Consider the following 10,559-nt stretch of genomic DNA (forward strand, 5'->3'; position numbering starts at 1 on the left):
CTTTTTTTTTTTTTTTTTCAGTGGCCCTAATCCTCCTCCTTAAATAAAGGTTCAAGTTTAGTGTGTAATCTCTCAATGGATAAAATGTGTTATTTATATACTGCAAAAAAAAAAAAAAGTTTTACTCTTTCACTTTTTTATTTTACGGGACATTGTCAATTTCAAAGTGTATATTTTGATGAAAGGTTGCATTGTGATTGTAATGATCTCGATACTAACCCTTCTGTAGGCTATGGAGGCTCTGTAGCCGAAACCAGAGTGTGGCTGCAGGATGAAGCTCTCTATGCTACCCCCCCACCCCCTGTGACAAAATGGCCTACAGGCCTCATCTCTGCTTTCAAACTCTGAGCAGCGCAGGGGGGGACATTAACTTTATTGTCTACCACATTCTGGATTTAATGTTTCTATATTCAGTTGGCGTAACTATTTAAATTAAATGTTTCAATTACGGCAAGGATTGTTTTAATGCAACTGCTCTCTTATGCATGACGCAAATAGTAAGGGATCAGCGGTAAACGAGGCCACGCATTGTCTGCCCCCCCCCACCCCGCCCTCCCTCTGCTTGTCAGGGAGCAAGCTGATTGGCCGAGGCCTAGCAAAGAGTGGCCGGGAATCCAAAACCTGCAGGCCGCACTTAGCTTACCGTCAAAAATAAACCAAAATAATAACAGACAAATTCGTCAAGGGGGAGACTCACCGATAGAGTCGGGAGACGAAGCTATCAGGTAAAAATATTTCAAATCAACCGCAGAGGCACGGGGAATAGGACACATAGGCCCAGTCAAACGTAGCGGGCCTTATTCGAGAAACAACATGGAAGATAATGCGGCACAAGCTGCTCCGACTAGCTTAGCAAGCTAGCTAGCCTAAAGGACGAACGTCTGTTCGAAAATTACAGCGCAATGCTCATTCGGAAAATAATACAATGCATATAGATTGATTCCTCATGTTTACATTTTTCACCAGCATGTTTTACATTCAAGTGTAGCGTTGCGCAAATACATATTTATTCGGGTAGAAGATTCCAGAGGGTTAGCCTTAATGCTAAAACAAAATGGCGCTTGAAGACTTTCTTTTAGCTTGCTTGCTAGTTAGCTTCATTGGGTGGAGGGCGGTTTCCCCCTTGTTATCCATTGCATAACTGCGGTGTTTTTTGAGCTGTAGCCATAAACTATTAACATGTTATATATTGTGTTTCGATGCTCTAGTTTTATTAACGCAAGTGTGAGTGCTAAATGTTATGTTTTTTTTTTTTAAATCACGCAAGGGTGTCGTTTCACATTTATACTTAAATGCACAAACAACACAGACATTAAGAAATCGTATAGCAGGCAATTATGTACAGCATTGCCTTCCGTGCAAAACAAACAAAAAAGTAATATCATCCGAATGCTATAAGATCAGCTGCCCGTCAGCCAGCACCCCGCACAGTGAGCAGGACTGTCCTTTGTTTGTACGGGGCTCTGCCCATCAAGCCCAACAAGGTCCAGGTGTATAAGGCTGATGAATTTTGCATGTAGTATTCTTAACGAACAACAGAGGGAGCCCTCGTTCAAAAACAACAACTCTTCAACCCGAAATGACAAGAACAAGGATTTTTATTTAATGTTATTTGTTATCCAGCATATAAACAAACCTAACCAAAGCTTAAGTTATGTTACAACTACGCTTTTAATTTTTGGTATCTTTTTTCTTTTGTTTCAGGGTGATTAAGCTTCATGGAACAAAGCAGATCATCTATCCAGTTGGTTTTATTGTAAATGTGTTATTACTAAATGTGAAGGTATGTATCTGGGGCTGAGTACAGTTTCACAGCCTTACAATTTACTACATCTAAATGACCTATTATACTTTTTAACAATGTCAACTAACCACAAGAAAGCCATGGCAACAAAGCAAAAACATTTTAATATGTGTAATATGATGTTTCAGTTTTTTTACAAAGTGAAGACATGGATCAAGGAGGGGGAGTATTGGAGCTGCACACCCAGGAGCTGAAGATGCCCCATGCTATGATCATGCAAGATTTTGGTAGGCGGTTCAGAAGAATACTTCCGTCTTTAACCTAGTAATTTGTAAGATTAACTTGCAGTTATATATATATTATTTTATTCCATGATGCCTGAAGAGTGTCATTCTGAATTAATAGAAAAAGACTACAAGATATCTTAGAGCAATTTAGTGAAATGACTTTTCAGCATTATTGTTTCTTGAAATGTAAAACTAGATAAGATGAAAAAAGGCATTCAAATTTCACATAGCAGGAAAAGCAAGGTGAAGAAAAACATAATGTTTATGTGAGAAAGGAATGAACAGTTTCCTTGTACAAAATTGACTTAATGGAAATTCAAAATGCTGATGAGAGGATTTAGTTAACTCCCTGTAGAAGTTTCTAATATAAACCTGCTTTTAGGGATTTCCTGATCCAATATTATTATCCGATATTGGTTTGATATTAGCCAAAGAACTCATATTGGAATTTATCGACTGGCACATCTGATATTTTTCATGTTGATAGAAACACGGCTATTATTAAAAACCTTTATAACTCATTGGGTAATTTTACATGGGTCTGTTGTTTTCAAACCTTTCTGTTGTTGATTTTTGTTTCCCATTTTAGTAATATTACTTGGTTAAGCCTACAGTATATAATGAATAATAAAAGCCTGCGTAATTTGTGCTAATATCACACCTGGTCAATGTCGGTATTTGTTAATTCTCAAAGCTGCAATATTAGTATTATATCAGCAAGTAAAAGTTGCATTGGAGCATCGCTAGTTGTTTTACATGTTAGTATTGAATATTTTAAATTTTCTTGTGGAATTAGTTTTTTAAGTCTTCATCTACTCTAATGTAAGTGCCATTTTACCCTGGGCCCAGCTACATAAAAAAAAGTTTAGAGCTCCAAATAATATATCACCTGTAAATAAAACCTGAACTTATTATTTGTAGTAAATATCTGTTGCTATTTCAAACAACAGAAAGGTTTATTTACATTTTTATATCTTAAAATAAGGACAAAGAATGTATGTTTTTCATAAAGAGGAGGAATTGATTTTGAGTTTTGTTCTATTTAGTAACATTTTTGCAAAGGGAAAAAAACAACAAAACTTTTTTTTTTTCAAGCTATTGGCAAGAGATATAGATCTGAAAAAAATTATGATTTCTTTTTATGTCAGTCTGTAGGGAAAATTAAATTCAAATGTTCTTTAAAAACTGCTATGGCTTTTAAGAATAATACTTGTTAATATACTATAGTCAAAACCATTAGTTGATTCTTTTTAGTTTTCATCTACTTCTAAGAGCCTTTGTAGAGGGTCCATAGAGCCACAGGTTGCATATCTGTGCTATTGGTGAACAACAAAATATAATACATCCTCTCAGGCATTTGACTCATTTTGTTTCTTTTTCTTGCAGTTGCAGGCATGGGGGGTTTAGCTCACATCGATGGAGAGCACATTGTGGTGTCAGTACCAGAGGGCATGCTTCTGTCTGATGTCATGACGGACGAGGGGATCCTCCTTGAGCATGAATTAGAGGTAGAGGGTCTGGAAACTCAAGTTGTTCAAGGCCTGGAAACCGAAGTGGTAGAAGGACTGGAGGCTGAAGTGGTTGAAGGTTTACATGCAGACGTGGAAGGCTTGGAAGCTGAAGTTGTCGAAGGCCTTCAGACACACGTGTTGGAGTTGGAAGCTCAGGTTGTCGAAGGCCTGGAAGGCGAGGTTGAAGTTGAGGGTCTGGAGGCACATGTGGTTGAGGGCCTGGAAGCAGAGGTGGACGTTGAGGCCCTGGAAGCTCATGTCGTCGAAGGCCTCGAGGAAGAAGTAGAAGTCCACGGCCTGGAAGCTGATGGTGTTGAAGGACTGGAGGTGGATGTAGTAGAAAGTCTGCAGGCTCAGGCTGTAGAGGCCCATGAAATGGAGAGTGAGGACATGGTCCCCACTGGACACAGTGTGATCATGCCTGATAATATCCTGGGGACAGAGGTTGCTATGGAGGAGGCTTTGGAAGCTCATCATCACCACGTTCTTACAGCAGACCTTATCCAAGACTCTAACCACGATGACATGCAAGACCAGGTGTTTGTGGCAGAGCTGCTGTCTGAACACCAGGAAAATACGCTTGATCACCAGTTGGTGTCGGAAGGGTTGATGGTGGCGGAAGCAAGCGCAGAGACCATAATCCATCAACAGCTGCCGACAGAAGAGGTTCCCCTGCAGACAGATGAGGATGATGATGCAAGAAGTAGCTCAGAGGATTACCTCATGATCTCCCGTAAGATCGTCCGTCACACCTTAACACAACTGAAACAGCTCCCACTTTTGTATTTATTGTGGCATAACTACTGATTTCTGTGTCATTGAAGTTGATGAGGTGGGAGAGAAGTTAGACATAGGAGACACGCCTCTGGAGATCAGCACAGAAGTTATGGAAGACAAGGAAATCAAAGAGGAAGAGGAGTCAGAAGTCATTAAAGTCTACATTTTTAAAGCTGAAGCAGATGATGATTTAGGTAAGACACAAACTCTTTTGAGCCACATAAAATCATAAAGCAAATACATTAAATGTTGACTTATGATAAAAATGATCTTTACGTGTTCAGGAGGAACAGAGGTAATAACAGAAGATGATTACCAGAACGGCCATCCTGATCTAGAGGCAGCATCATCTGGCAGGTTGGGAGTTGGTCGGGACAAAATGGTCTATATGGCAGTTAAGAACACTATAAAGGAAGAGGAGGAGGATGGGGATGATGATGACGATGATGAAGATGACGACCAGAGTGATGAAGACGATGACAGTGATGAAATTGGTATGTTTACTTATGTTATAAATGCATTAGCTCCTAAGAAAACAATAAAAAGCTTGGTTTAAGAATTAAAGATGGGATAAGAAAACAAAATAATGTGTTTGCAAAAGTGTCTGGTCTTTTTTTAATAAAGGAAAAGGAGGAAGGCAGGTTATAATGATGTAAAAGGGATATTCATTTCTCTTTAGAAAAGCTCAGAGAATTCATAAAAGGTCAATCTTGACGGCGGTGAATATATCATTTTGTTAACTTTAGGATTGCAACTAATTATTGTTTTGTAAATCAATTAATCTGTTGATTATTTTTTCAATTAATAATCAGATAGCCAAAGATTCCTTAAAGAAGACTTTTTATGAAATTAAACCATGTGAAACTTAACTTGAGTTCTAGATAAAGCATATTGATTTACTTTTTTTTTATTCTTAAATGCAAAATGCTTATATGTTTTTTAAAATCTTGATATAATTACTGCTCTAAGTGAGTTGCTCTGTCAGCTAAAGGCATGTCTCTATGCTCCAGTTAGCAATTAATCAGTTACTAAATTAGTTGACTATTATTTCAATAATTGATAAATCATGATTAGTCTTATTGTTTCAGTCCTAGTTAATTTTTATTAGGAGCAGGAGATAAAAATTAAGTCATGTCTCCTTTGTTTAATGGTTAATAAATATAGTAAAATAATTCCTGTTTTAATTCAGCATTTCCCTAACGTATTAAATAAAAAGAAAACAAAAATCTTTTAAACTTCTTTTGGGTTCTGATGAAACAACAGTTTTATGATTCTCAAGAGGCCAGAAAATAAGACAGGAGTCTCACAATAGAGCCTCAGTAAAGAAAAACATTGAACAGCAGCTTTGAAAGTTTGGACATGTCTCTTCTATCAGTCTAGACATTATGGCAATAACTGTTATAATGGTAGCCAATCAATAATAAACTGCTTGCCTTTAGTGGTTTATAAACGTGGAAAATATGATTATTTTTTGTGTAGTGTCAATACAAGTATATATAAAATTATGTATTAATTTAGGAGAATAATTTGGAAAAATTAACTTAAAAAAATCTAAAGGTTCAAACGATGCTCTGGCTGCTCCACAAAACAGAAAAAAAAGATTTGGATTTCTGAATCAGAAATAACCTCCCCTGTCATGGACTAATCAGAGCAGACTAGGGCTGGTTATACTCCAGCAGCAGTGTGTCACAGTGAGCTTGTCGCAGATATTTTTTGATTTATGCCTGATATTGAAGCGTGGTCAATCACCAACTAGCTGTGGGTCTAGATATGGCCGAGGCGGCGAGGAAGTGGGGGCAAGTTTGTGCAACAACGCAGGCACATGAGGGCGAAAAAGAGCAGGGATCAAGGTGGAAAAAGGGTCCCAGCTTTCTTGCGCACCTCACTCTTCTCACTGATCCAACTTTACGAGTCGTTTTCCGCAATGGCGGACATACAAACAAAATAGGCCGGTGAGGTACCAAACAGGAAATATGCAATGTAGAGCAGATGTTGATTTCACTAATCAGAGGCCTCCTGTCTGCGGACACCTACAATTTGGGTGAAGTGCAGCATAGTATCTGCGGATGGGGTGGAGGTAAATTTGCGTTCACTACGTCACACACAGGCGATCTGGTTTCTAAGTATAAATCAGCCTCAACTGTGCTGGGAACAGGTGCATCTTCTGCTGCATGCATGTTGGTTGGCATGGCTGTCAAAAACCAGTGAGAGTTTCATTGATCTACTGTTAAAACCAGTATTACCAACACTGACCAATGTTTTGGAATGCCACATATTCTTCTTCCTGTTGGATCCTCTCTTTATGCACCTGTAATGGTCTTTGATGCGTGAAATAATGACATTTTGGCAACCCTTTTTTTTTTTTTTTTTTAAGAACACAGATGTTTGGCTGAACATATTCATCCAAATACAACTATTAAATGTAATAATGGATTTATTATTAATGCTATAGGAGCCCCAAAGAAAAATTAAAGTATAACGACTTTCCTCTGTATTTTTTAATAACATCCATTTAGTATTTCTGTAAAAGAGGTCAGATTTTTTCCCCCCACTGCTAAGATGGAGTTTTCATCATTGTTTTTTAAACGAGTAGATTTTCTGTGGTCGACTGCCTGGAATTAAACATTCAGCAGTTCATGCTTATGGGAAACGGTCGTTTGGACTTTACAAAGCATTCATTGTATCGTTTACCCTGTATTTGCAGGTAACACCATTGATCAGGTGAAGAATGGAGTTTCTACCCCTTTTCTGCAAATCCGAGAGGGACTGGGCGCAAACCGTACTCTCAAACCAAAACCTAAGAAGAACAAAAAAGGAGATACGCGTCAGTGTCAGACTGGTACGACAAGCATTATGATGATGACCAAAATTTTTCATGCATCATCTTATCACAACAGTTGACCTCTGTACTGTATAGTACATTTAAATTGTTGGCTTCCTGGCATAAATCTAACTCTTGAGCTCTCATTTCAAAAATATTTATAAAATAAGATGCGAGGGCCTTTTCAGGATCTTAAATCTAACTCTATCCACTCCAAGCTCACCATTTTTGATTTGTTTAGATTCATGTTCTGTTGGTACGCCCAACATCGGTTGATCTGAGATGAATTTGAACAACTAGGAGATGCTACGCCATATTTTCACCCATCTTGTACATAGTTTGTTCTACTGGATTTAGATACCTCTTCAGTGTGATGCTGCTAATGCTATGCTTAAGAGTTGGTACAATTTGCTAAAATGTCTGCTGCCACTGTTCCTGTAATTGTTTCCAGAAAGCTATACCTTTGCGTCGTTTAACCAAAAAGATTTTCTCCAGCATTTTCTCTATTCTAACAAATTTCAGTAAAGACTGAAAACCTGCCAGTTTGTAAGCTATGCCAAAACACTAAGACTATATATCTGGAAGTCAACAGTTTTTAAATTAACTTTTCAAATTCAGGTGAAACGTTTAATTCCAAGATGATTGATAACCACAAAATGTTTTTTACTTTTTTTTTGTGTTTACCAAAATTGTTTTAGTAAACACATCAAAACAAATATTTGTTTTGGTGTGTTTATATACTCCAATACAGGAAATATACATCTAGGCTGAATATATTAAACCTATGCAGCCAAATTTTATTTTTACAGCTGATAAAACTTAAAGAAAAAGTTCTAAATGTGTTTTGAAAAAAAAAAAGAAAAATTCCAACTTTGAAGCTGATAGTTACTATTTATTATTAAGCAACGAGTTACATAAACTTTAAACAGAATCGATAGAAACAGGATGTTTAAATATCGGACTATTTTCCAATATCAATACATCCGTTATTAATTATCAAGAAAAACATTTAAACCCGATGTTTTCTCAGAAGAAGCAACGCCCGTCTGACATTCCAAACTTGTTTTTCAGCTGTCATTATTGGACCGGATGGAATGCCTCTGACCGTCTACCCCTGCTACATCTGTGGAAAGAAGTTTCGATCACGGGGATTTCTCAAATGTCATATGAAAAACCATCCAGACCATCTGCTTAAGAAGAAGTACCAGTGTACAGACTGTGACTTTACAACCAACAAGAAGGTCAGTTTCCACAATCACTTGGAGAGTCACAAACTTCTGAGCCACAACACTGAGCGATCCCCAGAATACACAGAGTACACGAGACGTTATCATGAGTCCAGCCCCCTGGGCTCCGATAAGCTCATCGTCAAGGACAGAGAGCCAAAACTTCATCATTGCAAATACTGCGACTATGAAACGGCCGAACAGGGGCTGCTCAACCGCCACTTGTTAGCGGTCCACAGTAAGAACTTTGCACATGTCTGTGTCGAGTGCGCCAAGGGCTTCCGCCACCCGTCAGAGCTTAAGAAACACATGCGGACCCACACGGGGGAAAAACCCTACCAGTGTCCTCACTGCGAGTTCCGGTGCGCGGACCAGTCCAATCTTAAGACTCACATCAAGAGCAAGCATGGAGCAGACCTGCCCTTTAAGTGCAGCCACTGCCCCCAGGCCTACGCCGACGCACGGGAACTTCAACGTCACATAGAGATGGTGCAAGGCCACAAGACCCACCAATGTCCACACTGTGACCACAAGAGCACCAACTCCAGTGACCTTAAACGACACATTATTTCAGTTCACACCAAGGACTTCCCGCATCAGTGCGACGTGTGTGAGAAGGGCTTTCACCGGCCCTCTGAGCTGAAGAAACACGCCGAGACACACAAAGGCAACAAGGTGCACCAGTGTCGACACTGCAACTTTAACGCCCCTGACACTTTCACCCTGAGTCGCCATATCCTGTCCTTGCACACTAAGGATCTTCCCTTTAAGTGCAAGCGCTGCCGGCGAGGCTTTCGGCAGCCGGCTGAGCTGAAGAAGCACATGAAGACGCACAGCGGTAGGAAGGTTTATCAATGCCAGTATTGCGAGTACAACAGTACGGACGCTTCCGGCTTCAAACGCCATGTCATCTCAATTCACACCAAGGACTACCCCCATCGCTGCGATTATTGCACCAAGGGCTTTAGGAGGCCTTCAGAGAAGAGCCAGCACATAGCCAGGCATCACAAAGACATGCTGATGTAACATCATCACATTAAAAAAAGAAAAACAAACACCTTTCTCTAGTAAATCTGCGTCTCTCATCCACAGGTAATTTTAGTGTATTAACAGAGAACTGACTGATAACAGGCAGTTGATGATCTAGTAATTGTTGTTTTGTGTTGTATTGGATTTAAACCTCCTCTCTACGGATGGAAAGACACAAAAAAAAATTTTTATATTGAGTGAAGTCTGAAAAAGGACAGTGTATAATCTAAGTGGGATGGCTGTAAATTGTCTTTTGTTGCAGAAAATCGCTTATGAACATATATTCAGGGTTTCAAATGTCTATATTTTTTTATACCCACTCAGCTAAAAATGCTGCGAGATAATGACTCTGTCAGTGCTTTGTGATCGTAATGCTAGATGTTAAATTGGCGAAGGTTTGCCTCCACAGTACAGACTTGTATCCCTCATGCTTGGTGTTAGCGTGACCTTAAAGCGGGAGCGTCAAACCCAAAACGTCAAAATGGGTTTTCAGTCAGTGGCTCGCATAATGTATCTATGAACATGAAAAAAAAAAAAAAGATCATTATTATTTAATAGTAATCCCTTCCTCATCTCCGAGTTTCCTCTTAAGCTTGAACATTCAATGTTCCGTTAAAATCATTTTATATTAACATTTCCAGTTATAATTTGTCAAACATGTTATTCAGAATTGTTCTGGACCAGCTTGTTAAGCAAGAAAAAGAGCTCGCACGTTGGATTTTTCCTTTAATGTGCACATTTCTGATACAGACATCCGGCACTGTCTGCTCAGATGATCTGATCATTTGTTATAGTAATTACAGCTATTTTTCAAATAAACATCACAGATAGCAGGCTTCACATGTATTAACCAGTCGGAGTGGTTGTACTGTATCTGACCGCCGTTGTAAGTCGCACACATGTGCTCTCTTTGCTAACCGTCTGATTGCAGTCATGCCTTACATCTGTTGGTCTCTTAAGCACTGATGAACAGCTGATCGGAAAAACATGATTTTTAACTCTTCAAACAAACCGAATCAATGCCATTCTCTCAGAGTGTAAGTCATTAGAAAGCACTTTAATATATATATATTTTTTTGTATTTTTGGTTTCATGTAAGGTAGTCGATTATCAAAAGATATATATATATATATATATATATATATATATATATATATATATATA

The 10,559-nt window shown here is 38.7% G+C and overlaps 1 protein-coding gene across 2 annotated transcripts; it reads left to right on the forward strand.

Annotated features, from left to right (window-relative positions):
• Positions 1–551: 551 nt before the first annotated feature.
• znf711 (zinc finger protein 711) lies at positions 552–10,559 on the forward strand. Of its 2 annotated transcripts, XM_038299103.1 has the most exons (8): positions 554–725; positions 1,705–1,783; positions 1,933–2,031; positions 3,418–4,275; positions 4,367–4,513; positions 4,604–4,813; positions 7,024–7,158; positions 8,212–10,559. In XM_038299103.1, the coding sequence occupies exons 3-8, from the start codon at positions 1,953–1,955 to the stop codon at positions 9,390–9,392; spliced, it is 2,610 nt and encodes an 869-aa protein (XP_038155031.1). In that variant the 5' UTR covers positions 554–725; positions 1,705–1,783; positions 1,933–1,952; the 3' UTR covers positions 9,393–10,559. The 2 variants fall into 2 exon arrangements, with proteins under 2 accessions (XP_038155032.1, XP_038155031.1); XM_038299104.1 differs by lacking the exon at positions 7,024–7,158 and having other exon boundaries at positions 552–725.

Source organism: Cyprinodon tularosa, unplaced genomic scaffold, assembly GCF_016077235.1.
Source record: "Cyprinodon tularosa strain WSP-4 unplaced genomic scaffold, ASM1607723v1 ctg42, whole genome shotgun sequence".
NCBI classification, from domain to species: Eukaryota; Metazoa; Chordata; class Actinopteri; order Cyprinodontiformes; family Cyprinodontidae; genus Cyprinodon; species Cyprinodon tularosa.

Bases quoted from the DNA above. Each gene is read 5' to 3' on its own strand.
- znf711 (XM_038299103.1), top strand. From the start codon at position 1,953: ATGGATCAAGGAGGGGGAGTATTGGAGCTGCACACCCAGGAGCTGAAG. The intron at 4,514-4,603 runs GTAAGACACAAA...TTACGTGTTCAG, and splicing joins TGAAGCAGATGATGATTTAG to GAGGAACAGAGGTAATAACA. The intron at 4,814-7,023 runs GTATGTTTACTT...CTGTATTTGCAG, and splicing joins CGATGACAGTGATGAAATTG to GTAACACCATTGATCAGGTG.